General features: G+C 39.3%; 1 protein-coding gene and 1 long non-coding RNA gene across 3 annotated transcripts in view; one reads left to right on the top strand and one right to left on the bottom strand.

The window, feature by feature from the left end:
• LOC309479619 (60 kDa lysophospholipase-like) overlaps positions 1–15,578 on the top strand; it is a 106,569-nt gene that overhangs the window by 78,382 nt on the left and 12,609 nt on the right. For both annotated transcript variants that reach the window (XM_082143784.1, XM_082143785.1), the window contains exons 6-10: positions 139–265; positions 6,698–6,810; positions 6,991–7,173; positions 10,358–10,471; positions 11,366–11,479. In XM_082143784.1, coding sequence (XP_081999910.1) covers positions 139–265; positions 6,698–6,810; positions 6,991–7,173; positions 10,358–10,471; positions 11,366–11,479 — 651 coding nt within the window. The remainder of the gene's footprint in view (positions 1–138; positions 266–6,697; positions 6,811–6,990; positions 7,174–10,357; positions 10,472–11,365; positions 11,480–15,578) is intronic.
• LOC309479722 lies at positions 1,248–6,691 on the bottom strand. Its single transcript, XR_014199405.1, has 2 exons — positions 5,745–6,691; positions 1,248–1,361 (listed from the first exon to the last, which is right to left on the bottom strand). It is a non-coding gene; the product is annotated as an uncharacterized lncRNA (long non-coding RNA).

The raw sequence follows: 15,578 nt of genomic DNA, 5'->3' as shown, positions 1-15,578 counted from the left end.
TGCCAATGAAGCACAATAAAGATACTTTATTATACATTATTTTAATAATTTAATAATATTATTGTTATAAAAATAATTATAAAACAGTTTAAATTGAGTGAAGGACCAGAAATAAGCTCTTTGTGTCTTTCTTCACAGGTTTGCCTGTATTTTTATCAAAAGCTGTACAGGGGCAACCGTGTCACCAAAGTGGACTGTGCAAGCTTTGACGCATTTACCTCACCAAACCTGCCGCCATTAGCCGATGTTGAAATCGAAATCAAAAGTAATTCCAGTTCTGACTCAGTCTTAGTACCATATGGGATTAGTTTTTAAAAAAAAAATGTAATTCACACAAAACATTTCTGCCATAGAAATTTAGCATGTACTGGTTGCTCTTTTCTATGCAGTTAAAATTATTTGGGAATGAGACTTTGAAAAGGATAGTTCACCCAAAAATGAAATTCTGTCATCATTTACTCACCCTCAAGTTGTTCCAAACCTGTATGAATTTCGTTCTTCTGCTGAACACAAAAATACGATTTTGAAGAATATGGTTAACCAAACAGATGACGGTCCCCATTGACTTTCATAGTAGGAAAAAAAAAACACTATGGAAGTCAATGGGGACGTCAACGGTTTGGCTACCCATTCTTCAAATATATCTTCTTTTGTGTTCAGCAAGTCATATAAACTACTTTTATTATACTTTATGGTGCTTTAGAATCTTTTTTGAAGTGTGAAAGCCTAATTGTATGGTTTGGAACAACATTGAAGTGAGCAAATTATTACATTTACATATTACATTTACATTACATTTACATTTAGTCATTTAGCAGTCGCTTTGTCCAAAGCGACTTACAAATGAGGAACACAGCAAGCGAGTCATCATGAAGAGGCAAAAAACAACACAAGAAGTGCTCAAAAGATAGGCAAGGTCAGGCAAAGGTTAGAGTAGCACAAGCCAGACAAGGGAGGATTTTTTTTTAAGAGGTCAAGTGCTCACGGAAGAGATTACACTTTAACCTTTTCTCTTTTTAGAAGCAATCATAAACATTTGGAATAACAAGTTGAGTAGATGTTATGCATATTTGGCATTAAACTTAAACTCTCCATTGGTAGTTGACAATTTATTAATTAATGTATGTGCATTTATAGAGAAAGATTGACTGGCAGTGCTGTTTTAGTATCATTGATATACTTTTACAGGGTTATATATGATCAGTTCTTTTACATTTTATTTACATTTTTAGTACTTTTGTTGTGTGTTTTTGTCATTTTTATACATTTTTGCTTTTTTTAATGTCTATCTAGTGTTTAATAATTTTTATTTCAATTTTAGTTTTAGTTATTTTAGTACATTGTAACGAGTTACTGTCAGGCTTCTTGGGTGGATGAAGTAGGAGACGAACACGAAGATTATGAATTCCAAGGTTTTAATTCTCAATATTAAACAAATACAAACAAAAGGGAGCGTGTGCTCAGAACAAAGAAAACCTAACATTCAACATTGACCGACCAGTGATGAGTGAACAGAAGGAACTAAAATACACAGACAGATGAACACAAGACAGGTGATGCAGATGATGATGACGAACAGGCGGGTAATGAAGGGAGTGAGTTCAGGTGTGGAAACAAGGAGGATTCTGGGAACTGTAGTGCAGACAGGACGATGACAGACGGTGAATGTGACATTACTCCCCCCTCCCGGTAGGCGCGTCCTCGCGCCGTAGAAAGACCAAAGGGGTGGGAGGGTGGGCGCCCTGGAGGCTGACGGGGAAGACAAGGCAAGGGAGACAAGGCAGGAAGCCTCCAGGGCGGAGCAGACTGTGGGTGTGGTCACGGTGGAGCAGGCTGTGGGCGTGGCCAGGACGGAGACGACCCCTCGGGCGGCCACGGCGGTGAGGACCCTTCGGGTGGCCAGGGCGGTGATGTCCCCTCAGGCGACCACGGCAGTGAGGACCCTTCGGGTGGCCAGGGCGGTGATGTCCCCTCAGGCGACCACGGCAGTGAGGACCCTTCGGGTGGCCATGGCGGTCCGGACCCTTCGGGTGGCCAAGGCGGAGAAGACCCTTCAGGTGGCCACGGCGGAGAAGACCCTTCAGGTGGCCATGGCGGAGAAGACCCTTCAGGTGGCCACGGCGGAGAAGACCCTTCAGGTGGCCATGGCGGAGAAGACCCTTCAGGTGGCCATGGTGGTGAGGACCCTTCAGGTGGCCACGGCGGAGAAGACCCTTCAGGTGGCCATGGTGGTGAGGACCCCTCAGGTGGCCATGGCCCCTCGAGTGGCCAGGACGGAGCCCTATGGCCCCCCCCCAAAAAATACTTGGGAAAAGTCCCGGGTACCAGAGAGGGCTCGGTGCAGGGCAGCGAAGAGGGCTCGGTGCTGGGCAGATCCAGCGACAAGGGCTCGGTGCTGGGCAGATCCAGCGACGAGGGCTCGGTGCTGGGCAGATCCAGCGACGAGGGCTCGGTGCTGGGCAGATCCAGCGACGAGGGCTCGGTGCTGGGCAGATCCAGCGACGAGGGCTCGGTGCTGGGCAGATCCAGCGATGAGGGCTCTGAGCTGGACAGGACCAGCGGCGAAGAAGGCTCTGAGCTGGACAGGACCAGCGGCGAAGAAGGCTCTGAGCTGGGCAGGACCAGCGGCGAAGAAGGCTCTGAGCTGGGCAGGACCAGCGGCGAAGAGGGCTCTGAGCTGGGCGGAACCAGCGGCGAAGAGGGCTCTGAGCTGGGCGGAACCAGCGGCGAAGAGGGCTCTGAGCTGGGCGGAACCAGCGGCGAAGAGGGCTCTGAGGGCTCTGAGCTGGGCGGAACCAGCGGCGAAGAAGTCACTATGCTGGACGGGACCAGCGGAGAAGAAGGCACTATGCTGGACGGGACCAGCGGAGATGAAGGCTCTGTCTCGACGTTCACAGACACTAGCGGGTAGGCAACAGGCTCTGGCTCTAGCAGGCAGGCAACGGGCTCTGGCTCTGGCGGGCAGGCGACGGGCTCTGGCTCTGGCGGGCAGGCGACGGGCTCTGGCTCTGGCGGGCAGGCGACGGGCTCTGGCTCTGGCGGGCAGGCGACGGGCTCTGCTTCGCCCACAGTGAAGAGAGATCCACAGAATAACAAAACAAAATCAATATACTGGACCAGAGTATATTCGGGGTCAACATCGGGTAAATATAAACTCACTTCCTGGTCCAGACCCATCCAGAAACAGTCTTTAACTTTTGCATTGTCCAGGGGAGCCAGGTGGCAATAAGTCAAAAACTCACTCACATAGTCCTCTATGGAACGGCCATTCTGGAAGATGGAGCAGAGTGTATATATAGGATCCATGGTGGTCCTTAAATCCATCCAACTGGATCTTGCTGTAGTTTTGGGTCGGTCAATCTGTCAGGCTTCTTGGGTGGATGAAGTAGGAGACGAACACGAAGATTATGAATTCCAAGGTTTTAATTCTCAATATTAAACAAATACAAACAAAAGGGAGCGTGTGCTCAGGGGCCTGTTTCAGAAAGGAGGTTAAGTGAAAACTCTGAGTATGTTAACCCTGAAATGAGGGAAACTCTGAGTTTTCTGTTTCAGAATGGGAGGTATGTTAAACCTGAGAAAGCAGAGTAAGTCAAGCCCGTTTCTGAAAGAGAGGTAACTTATACTCAGAGTCAGTTACCATGGTAACTTACTCTGTGAACCTAACCTGGTCGGGAGCGGGTTTTCTTCGGTAAACCCAGAGTTTCTTTCGGTCTCCTCCCCTTTTTTAAAGTGGAAGTGGTGTTTAAACACCTCATTCATTCTTTCAGTACATTTTTATTAATAAAATTAATCTTTTATTAATAAATAAAATATTGCTATTTTTACTGCTGTTTTTTTTTTATTTATTTATTTTTTATAATATGAAGTCTATATAACTCCTTAACTGAAAATACAGTAGTAGATTAGAGTTACATAATGTAGTTCTAAACAAATTCTACAGAATGAAACTGTGGCATTTACTGGAAATCACTGAACTGTGTTCATCTGTGCACCAGAAGTGGATGGACCGTCCTCCTGCTGTTCTTCCACACTCTGGGGGCGCGGGGAGAGATAAGAATACCTGTTTATACTTAGATTTAAACTTAGATTCTATAGGCTACTCCACATAAAAATGTGAAAAAATCTGAATGTGTAGATTGTTTGATGTGTAGACACTGTAGGACTCTCTGTGGCAGCAGAAACTCTTTATCCCCATCGTCCTGTGAAGATGAGCATTTGGTCGAGTACACTTTATAACACTATTTGTCATAATTTCTGGTGTATTGAGTGGCGACTTACAACTGCCTGGGGTTCTGTTGGGACAGGAGGCTCCAAAAGACAGATATTACCATCAGAATATGTTGGGACCAACAAAAAACCCAACCCAAAGTAAAATAAATGGAAATATCAAAAATAGCCTATATAAAAAATAACACATATGTAAACCTCTACATTTTATGAGGCCCTTGGATCTTCGGGAGTGACTGGCTCTGAAGTTCCTCCAGGAATTCCCTCAGCCAAAAATGCTGCTGCACTGCTAGACACTGGATGCTATTTAGTTATTTAATATGTCAAATGTTTGTAAAGTCAGGTATAGCCTACACCCATGATATGCTCGAGCCTTACTTGACTGAATTATGTTTTTATATTTAATTTTCAGCTGCTGCCATGTTCTTTTAATACCTGCAGGATTGCCCCTACATGAAAATTAAAATTAGGTTGAATAACACACTGTTCTTCAGTTTCACCTCTGATATTATAACAGTTGGGTAAGTTACTTGTATTACTAACTACAAATGACATCTTCAACAGTATAATTAGATTAATGTAATAATGACAATCTTTAGAAAGCATTGGTTTACCTATTACTAATTACTAAATCCCATGTCAACCTTAAACACTTGAACAATACAAGGAGAGACAAGAAACAGCACTTTTAATGCTTTCAAAGTAACAATATACAATTGCATGAATTATTCTTGAATTGACCAAAGTGTGTAGAGGGAGAAGGTTACATAAAAAATATACCTTTTAAAAATGTACTGTATGTTAAATAGCCTATACAGAATTGTTCTATAGTCTAATACAATTACATCAGATTTAACTTTAAATTACAGAAGAATTAAGAGTAATCCCTTTAATTAAATTACAGTATTTAGATTACTTGGTAATTAATTACACCCATCACTGTATAACAGTAATTAAAATGTAAACTTATAACTTATAAACAAAATAATGTTTGTACTCTCCATATACTTGCAGAAGCACATCCAGTTCTGCTGGTGAGAAATATGCAGACCTCTTTATGTCTGGCGCTGTTGCCATGGTGACTCATAATATCTGCGCTCCATTGATAATGGCTGTTTATAGTTGTGGTGCACGCGCTTAACTCAGAGTCAGTCAACTCAGAGTTGATTGAACTAACTAATTTCAGCTGTTCTGAAACCAAAAACTCAGAGTTTCCCATCTCAGGGTAAGTCAACTCAGAGTTCAAGTTTTAACTCAGAGTTGGTTGAACCTCCTTTCTGAAACAGGCCCCTGAACAAAGAAAACCTAACATTCAACATTGACCGACCAGTGATGAGTGAACAGAAGGAACTAAAATACACAGACAGATGAACACAAGACAGGTGATGCAGATGATGATGACGAACAGGCGGGTAATGAAGGGAGTGAGTTCAGGTGTGGAAACAAGGAGGATTCTGGGAACTGTAGTGCAGACAGGACGATGACAGACGGTGAATGTGACAGTTACAGTTTACAATATATATTTATATTTATAATTAATTTTAACGGATTATAATTAAACATAAATATTTTAGTTATTTTTAGAATTGACTGTAGCAGAATTAATAGTACAATTAATTTAATCAGTTCATCCAATGAACAGAAAGCATAATCAATTCTGTGAAATATATTATCTTCCTGGCCAAGAAAGAATAACCTTTTCCAACTAAAGTAAATAAAGTTCTAGCAGGGTAATAGCATAGGTATCGCTAGATCAAGATGTTTAAGTGACTTCGATATGTGGCAAACACAGAGACAATAAAGCGTCAATATAATGGTTTAATAAATGAAATTAGGGTAGGCTACACATACAACTAAACTAAGCAAAGATTGTATACAAAATCAAGAAAGTAAAGAAAAGTGAAGAAAGAGAGAGAGAGAAGAAAAGAGAATGGCAAGATTACAATCAGTTAACCACACTCCGCTTCGTGTCGGGGTCCTGATCAGCCTGTCGGGGTTGTATTCGCTATAACCGCCTCGCTCTACATTATCCCTTACATATATATATATATATATTTTTTTTTTTTTTTTTTTTAAGTTAATGCTTATTTTATTTTAATTAATGGAAATGTTTTTTGTATTTTTTTACGGTTTTAGTAAGTTTAAAAAATATATATTTTGAATCATTTGCTGTTCACTTTAATAATCCTGTGGGGAGAAAAATTAATTACAAATTACAAATATTGTACTGTTTATTGTCTTGTGTAGTCTCAAAATTAACAGTAGTTCATACAAACGGCATTTGTAATAATACCTATACACAAATGATTTAGAAACAAAAAGTTAAATTTTTAGATAAATATATTATGTGCATTACAGGACACTGCTTGATATTTAATGTAAACTCCCTTATTATTAATGCTGTAGTGATATTTATTTTATGCAGACTTGTTATTTTGAGTATTATGCTTTATTTCTTACTCTTTAGTTAACAAGGACATTATATGGTGGCCCTGTAAAACAGAAAAATTCACTGTCGACACACAACTGAACTGCAATGTGGGTGTCCTGCGACTCTTCCCAGGAATCACTAATGAGACAGTAAGGCCATGTGGTTATGTCTGCCTTTATTTGCCACAAATTTTATCCCAAATTTCTTCATTCAGTCCATGAACATGTTAATTATGTTTTACAATGTTTAGTAAATAGTGACAGATGTTTCATTTTCGGCTGAACTTTTGGAAGTTTCAGATGTTTAAATGAGATTAATTCTCTCATCAGGTCAAGGCCTTCTTGCAGTGTCCTATGGCTGGGGTCATATTGGAGACTTTCGGCAGCGGTAACGCCCCCGACCGCCAGGACCTGATGGATATAATCCATGAAGCTTCAGTTAGAGGAGTCATCATGATCAACTGCACCCAGTGCCTCCGTGGCTCGGTCACAAGCGCATACGCCACTGGCCAGGTATGGGAGTTTGATTAAAGGGTTAGTTCACCCAAAAATGAAAATTCTGTCAGTAATTACTCACTCTCATGTTGTTCCAACCCCGTAAGACTTTCGTTCATCTTCAACACAAATTAAGATATTTTTGATGAAATCTGAGAGCTGTCTCACTCCTTCATAGGCTTCTATGTAATTTGATCTGCCGGTCCAGAAAGTTAGTAAAGACAATGTTTAAAGGTGCTCTAAGTCATGTCACGCGTTTTTTAGGCCCAAATTTTTTTTCTCACATCCAGCAAACATCTCCTCACTATCCGCTAGCTGGCTGTCCCCTGAACACACTGTAAAAAAAAACGCGGTCTCTGTAGACACCACAGGCTCCACAAACGGCAACAAAAACAAACTGGGCTCACCCGCAACACGAAACACAACAAACAGTGCTCCAGCCAATCACCGACAAGAAGTATTTGAGGGGTGTGGTTTGGGGGTTAGTGCGCGTGCACATGAAGGGGGTGTGTGGAGGAGAGAGAAGCATGAAGAGGGAAGTTTGAATTATGGCCGACACACGACTAAAGAGACGACGTTCCGATGAACAAATTGTAAAGAAGAGGGACAAGGATAAGGAACGCGCGAAGTCCCGAATTTACATCGGAAAAACCCTCGAAATGTGGCGAGAACTCCGCCGGCAGAAGGGCTTCCAATCAGACATTCAGTGTCTCTGTTTTTGCAGAACAGGTAAATACATTTTTCTTTCTAAATTGACGTTCATGTTCGCCAAACCAACACAAGGATGTAATTAGCTAGAACTATGCAGTCAGCGTTAGCTTTGGTGAATACAACATATATGTTTCAGCTAGCGATCAATCTCTATTGTAAATGGTCAAGCAAATTCACAGTAGGGCGACAATTTGTGTGAATTATTGTTTTCACCCAGTTTGTTATGGATTTGAATGTTCATTTATAGGCTATTGACAACTTTGACTAAATTTGTTTACGCCGCCGCCGTTGTTTATGCTCACTGGGAAACGCGAAGCTAACGTTACCTTGCTATTATTGCGTCCTTGTATGGGAGCTATAATTATAGTTATAACCTCAGGTGGCGAAACGATTTTAAGACAATGTTTCTCTTTTTCTGCATTCTGTTCTGCAATATATAAAAAGCATTTATCTAACTTGGTGACATTACACATTGAATGAAGTATCAGTAAAACTTAACTTTGTTTTTAGTGACTACTTTGACTTTCCTTTATGCCGGAAGGGAGGGGAGGAGGGAGGAGACGGGATGAGGAGGAGGGAGGGTTTTGTTTGACAACAATTCGAATGTCAACACTCCCAGCATCACTTAGAGCACCTTTAATGGCCGGTTCAGATTACACGATTTTTTTGTCTTATGCGAAAGTCACTGTGTCAGATTACACGATTTTGACTCCTAAAATCGTGTCGTGTCGTGGACAAGAACCATGTCAGACTACACGTTTCTTCCAGACCAGTCATCGCGTGCCGTCTTTGAAGACGCGCGTGAAGGCGAAACTAGTAGCGCCTGACTTCCGGAAACGAACGTAAACAAACAATGGATGAAGCGGCGATTTTCGTATTGGCTGTCTTGTGTTCAGAAAAAGATTAAAAAAAGAAAGAAAACCCGACAATGGACACGTTCCTGGATTGCACGAAGAGGACAGTATATGGACTGTCAATCCTTCAAAGAGAATTGAGGTAAAATATGTTTAATCTGTAAAATCTAGTCTATGTACATGCATACACACACACACACACACTTAAACTCACTCACATAATACACACACATAAACTCACTCATTCACACACACTCTCGCTCGCTCGCTCATTCACACACTCTCGCTCGCTCGCTCATTCACACACTCTTGCTCGCTCGCTCATTCACACACACTCACGCATTCTCACTCGTAACACACATACATAATCACACTCACACAAACAAGTTTATCTATAGCGAAGTAAAATTTAATGAATGATTAGTTAGCTTAATGCTAATTCCAGTCAGTTAACACAGTTAACCGGGTTGCTGAAGTACTTCTGCTATTTTTCGCCAGCATTTTTCTTTTTTAATTCTGTCATGGTACTCTCTCGATGAAACGTCATACAGGCAGGAGTACTGTTGCCACAGCTCCACGAACCTTTCCTCCATTTCATAATTCCACTTAGCAACACCATCGTCTCTATTTTGTTTCGGCATTTTTGAAAGCTGTGTATTGAAATGCGTCTGTGCTCCTATTGGTCAATGTCACACGTGATAGAACCCGTCGTGGAGGACCGAAAAAAAAATTAAACATGCTAGTCTTTTTGTCGTGGTGTCGTGAAGCATCGCAGACGCAACGTAGGCTGTCGCCCGCTATGACACACTATACGAGATGAAACGATCGAATCTTGCGCCCCGACGCCCGTTGTCATATACGAATTCCCACGACACTCTAAGTCAAACGGATCGTGGCAAAATCGGGCTAAAAACGTGTAATCTGAACCGGCCATAAGTTTATCAAGCGACGAGAATACTTTGTGTGCGCAAAACCCCCCAAAAATAACGACTTTATTCAACTATTGATTTTCTTCTGTGTTTCTCTGAGTGAGTTCACGAGAGCGCCACGACACATGCGCAAGAACTGAGAAGATGACGCAGATGGGTCTCGATGTAGTGTTTAAAATTATTCTAAAGTGTGCATTTCATGGATGTCCGAATCGTGAGAAATTAACAAGAAAACGTTAAAGTGCCTTACCAATGCCGCAAAATGAATGGTTTACCTTTCACACTTTCCCATCAAATGATCGTGAGCGTCCTCTCCTCAGTTCTCGCGAATGCGTCGTGTTCTCGTGAACTCACTCAGAGAAAGTGTTTGTTTTTGAAAGTGTTTGAAAACCTTTGTTTTTTTGCGCACAAAAAGTATTCTCGTCGCTTGATAAACATGTGGTTGAGCCACTGTAGTCACTTGGACTATTTTAACGATGTCTTTACTAACTTTCTGGGCTGGCAGATGCAATTACATAGAAGCCTATGAAGGAGTGAGACAACTCTCAGATTTCATCAAAAATATATTTTTTTGTGTTATGAAGATGGAACAACATGAGGACGAGTAATTACTGACAGAATTTTCATTTTTGGGTGAACTATCCCTTTTAAGAAAGGCCTTATATGTGGGTGTATTCCAGGAGTGTGTAATTTAATATTCCCTCTCAGGCTCTGGCCAAAGCCGGTGTGGTCGCTGGGTTTGATATGACCCCAGAAGCTGCTCTTTCAAAACTCTCCTATGTGCTGGCAAAACAAGACCTCAGTCTAGAAGAGAAGAAGAAGGTATGGAAAAATGGCTCTTAAAAAAATACATTTAAGCCACATTTGGGTCAATAACATTTACACTACCATTCAGAAGTTTGGGGTCAGTAATAAATATTGTATCACGTTTTCCACATAATATTAAGCAGCACAACTGTTTTCAATATTGATACTAATTATAAATGTTTCTTAAACACCAAATCGCCATATGAGAATGATTTCTGAAGGATCATGACTGAAAACTGAAAATCAGAAGCTGAAAATCAGCTTTGCCATCACAGGGATAAATTACATTTTAAAAGATATCACAGTTGAAAACAGTTATTTTAACTTTTACTTTTTATTACAATAATATTTCACAATGTTACTGTTTTCATTTTTGATCAATTTAAATGCAGCATTGGTGAGCGTAAGAAAATCTTACCAACCCCAAACTTTTGAATGGTAATGTATTAGTACAATTTTTTGAAAATCAAATATAAAATGCAAATGCCAAGTTCTTAGTCCTCGTGTTCACGTTTGTTTCGTGTATATATATTTTTTTTACTTTTATACCATTTTCAAGAAAAGTTTAAGAAATGTAATGTGGTGTAATCATTAAGTAAATAGTATTAAAGTATTAAAAATGAAAAAAAAAATATTTTCAAGCTAATATGTTTTTTGTTTTGTTTTTAATTACATGAATGAATTAATTGGGAAGTCACAGTACATGGCATTTTACAATCTGAACTAACTTTGCATAATATATATATAAAAAAATGTTTTAGATATTTTAAGAAACGTATTGACCTTGATGCAGTCTATTCTTTATTTTTGTTAGTAAAGTAGTTTTATTGTAAATAATAATAATAATAAGATAATCATTATTACTTGTTTTAGATCACTTATTAATTAAACATGTTATTTGTTCATAAGATGATGCAATGCAGTCTGCGTGGTGAGTTGACAGATGATAGCAAAAAACCAAAGCTCAGCGACAGTCGCTTTATTCAGGCCATCGCCAAGTCCCTCAGCATTAACTGTGATGAGGTAATGTAACCTTCACTTTCTCTCCTTCTAACTTTGTTTTGCACTTTAAAAGAACAGGGTTGTGATTATTGACAACAACAAAAAAAAAATCCCAATTTTTCACCTGTGTTTGCACTGATGTGTTCTTTTCTTAGCCTCTATGATATGTAGCACTGCAATGTTGTCGTAGGAGTTTTCATCTCTTAGTTCATCTCTCCTTTTTGCTCTTTCAATCGTATAACTTATGTCTACATTCCATCTCCATTTTCACAAAACGACACACAACAAACAGTTGTGCTAGTTTGGTGCTCTGCATTTTAGTGTAAACTATGATGATTACAAGATGGTGCAACTACAATCATATACTCAGAGCCGATCAGCCCTATACGCACACTACGCGAGGTGCGTAGGGCCCCGCAAATTACTCAAGGCCTCGCCTCCCCCTCGTGTCAAAGCGCGTCAATTAATGTTTACAATATCGATGAGAAAATGAAGCGTGATCTTTCTGGTCACGAAAAGAGAGAGAAAAAAACACCATGAGAGTTAATTGCGGCAACAGTTATCAGGTAGACTTGTGTGCTCTCCTCTCAAAGTTTGATGTCAGCAAAGAACAGTAGGCTAAAGTTAAGTTGATGTGAGTTGATTTATTATGTTTAATAAACGACAAAGGACAACAGTGTTTGTTTATAAACTGTAGCTCGGAAAAGATAACCTCGTCGCGCGTTAACATGCGATCATACACTGTAAAAATAAAAGGTGCCTGGAGGAACCTTTTGGGGTTCTTCACTTTGCCACACCGGCGGAACCGTCTGTAGATCCTCTAGGCACCCTTTAAAAAGGGGTGGTTCTCTGAAGAACCACACAAGTTTCCTGAGGAACTCTTATGGGCACTGTGTGGAACCACTTTGGGTGCCTCCAGGAACCAAATTTCATTTTTTTTTATATTTAATTTCATGTTGTAACTATGGTTACCTTTGACTTCTATTATAATAAACAAATTGAACCAAATACAAAATAAATGTTTATTACATATTTTATATTCATTTTTATACATACACTTCCATACACATGGAAAAAAAAGCTAACTATAGATTAATATCAATGAATACACAAAAAAAAATAGTAAAATACATAAGCAACATGAATAATCAACCAAGTATATGCAATAGGCTATACAAGAAAAGACATTTCAACAAAATGCATGGAAACATGGATCCTAACCTTTATCTCTATACAGAAATCTCTGATGATTAGTTATTCAGCTATTTTGAATCATAAAGTGTTGAAGTCTGGGATGCCGTTAGACTGGAGACTGTAATGTACACTATGCCTTTTGAAAAGCTTAAATGTGTGACTTGAATCAACAGTGTTCATAAATGGTTGTTGAGTATTCTCATGAAACAAGATAGAGGAAGTAGAGGTATAGATGGAGAAGTAGAATTCCAGTCATTTCAATAAGAATCCACACGATCAGCAATTTTGTTTGTGGTCAAAAATGTCACTATGGGACCAAGTTGGTTACTGGAATTCGCTAGATTTGACCAACAGAAAGCTGTGTGAAAGTGACTCCTGTGTGAGCTGTGCTTCATACATTACGTCGCTACATTGCTGACAATGATCAATGGACTTTTTTGCCCGTGAAATTTCACGAAATTCAAAAATGTGACCGCACCTTTACTCGCTGCAACATAAAATCCAATCAATAATAAAATCTTCACAAGGGACATGTGAGGTACTTAAAGAGTTAGAAAAGTGAAAAGGTACAGCAGATTCATTTTCTGTTTGTTTTTCCTCTTTTCTGGTGGATGGTCCAGGCATTTCAGTGATTTTCGGGTCTACAGGAGGATTTTTATTCTTGTTCAAACTTGTATTTCAGCTTACCGAGATCCCTGCAAAGTACAACATTTACTGTTAGTAAGGTTATTAAAGTGATAGTTGTCAAATTTAAATAATTTCCTCAGCCTTGTGACATTCTAAACCTGTTTGACTTTCTGTCTGTGGAACCCAAAAGCAGATCTCAGGCATAATGCAACCCCTGTCACCATTCAATTTCACTTCATGAAACAAGCAGAAAGAAATTGTGTAAATCATTCATGAAACCATTCTTATGTACACTTGTGTAGTTCAATTCAATGCAACAATTTATGTAAAAATGGTTAAGCTCCAAAAATGTCTCAGAAAAGATCCTAAAAATAATCAATGAGTTCACAACTCATGTGTTATGGGTTGTGTTGTAAGTCTTCTGAAGCCATATAATAGCTTTTTCCTCTTTTTTTGGCGAAAAAGACTAAACTTGAAGTTAATTCAGAGTTAAAATGTCTTATATTCAAATGCAAATGATAAAGATATAAGAAAAAATGCATAGCATTATTGGCGCCAAACCTGTGATATTATTTTTCTGAGTAACATGAATGAGATTTGAGAGCATGAGGGAAGATTTTCAGAGAATAACTGATTAAAAAAACACAAGTACACAGTCAAACAATACAATTTCACACAGAGAAAGTTCATAGTAATAAAGTACCTGCATGTGGTGTATAGGTAACTTACTGTAATTCAATGTTGCCACTGAAATGTTCAGATTATTTTAGAAATGTACTGGTTGTTCTGGGGAAACAAAAGAACAAAGCTGATTATTCACAAATATTTATTGACCAGTAAATGGCTTTAAAATGGTATTTGAGAGAATGAGGGCACCTGTAGTAAGTAAAGTTAGGCTAAACAAAAACAGACCAAACTATATTAACCTGCTTTTGTTATTCATAACAAAAGCCAATGACGACAGCAGGAATTAGTTAAATTAGTTAGGCTATTATCAGCAATTTTAAGACACAGTTGTACAGAATATGTTGAATTGAATGACTAAATCAATCTAAGACAATAAGTCAATAATTTCCATTTGTTCATTAGATCAACGTAGTTAGCATCGCGGCTAAAACCTTCATACCAGATACTGTGCAATAAACGAGTGGTAAACACTGTAAAACGAAGTATTGTATAATAAATTTAGTTTATATATATGTGTGATTGAATATATAGTGAGTAGACTCTGTATTTATATTTATTTGGCGAGTTTACAAACCTTGTAACGGAGAGCCGAACAAATGGCGGAAGCTTTGATGAGAGGAGCCGTTACTTTCAATTCAAACCCGATGACGATCAGCTGAGCTTTGTTGCGCGCGAGCAGCGCGCCTGCAGTCACTTGGACTATATTAACGATCTCTTTAATAACTTTTCTGGGCCAGCAAGTTTGGGCCACCTAGCAGCCTATGGAGAGTGACCCAGCACTCAGATTTCATCAAAAATATCTTAATTTGTGTTCCGAAGATGAACGAAGGTCTTACGCGGTTGGAACAACATGAGGGTGAGTAATTACTGACAGAATTTTCATTTTTGGGTGAACTAACCCTTTAAAAGTATATTTGTATTGTAGGCCTATACTAAAAACACTCTCAAGTACATTTTTAATACATTTAATAGTAGCCTACGTCTTTTTCACCTGGGTATGTATACTGAATCAAACTTCAGTAGCCTATAATAATAATAATAATAATAATAGGATATTAATAACCTTATTCTGGCCTCACTGAACCATTGGGTTCCTCCAGATGCTGGCTTTAACATAAGAGATCTTCCAGGAACCACTTAAATGTTAAAAGATCTTCCAGTAACCCTTTTATCGCATTCAAGTTCCTCTATTTTCCCCCAAAGCACTTCGAGGTCTCATGGTAATGAAAAGGTGACTCCAGAACCTCTGAACTAAATACAAATTGCTTAAAGGATCCCATAACTTCCAGCAAGAACCTCAAAGATTGTCAATGCTCCTCCAGTAACCCTACTATAGGAGAAAGAGCTTTGAGGCACTTAAATTACATTTTGAAGTTCCTTGAGTATCCGACAGGATATTTGAGGCTCCTTTAGTTTTTACAGTCTATGCGCGTGCATGAAATGAAACAATATGGGCGTGATGGCACTCCTCATTATAGTTTTAAAACAAGAAGATGATTATCTAGTCGCTCAGTCAAGGTTTAGTTACAACTCTGCACTAATGCAATATGGAAAGCAATATTGACATTGAAAATTGATAGGCTCCATTGAATTTAAAATGTTGATTGGCTGG

This window comes from Leuciscus leuciscus, assembly GCF_965113295.1.
Source record: "Leuciscus leuciscus genome assembly, chromosome: 17".
Taxonomy (NCBI): domain Eukaryota; kingdom Metazoa; phylum Chordata; class Actinopteri; order Cypriniformes; family Leuciscidae; genus Leuciscus; species Leuciscus leuciscus.
The sequence above is the reverse complement of the archived record's forward strand: the minus strand, read 5'-3'. Positions and strand labels throughout refer to the sequence as shown.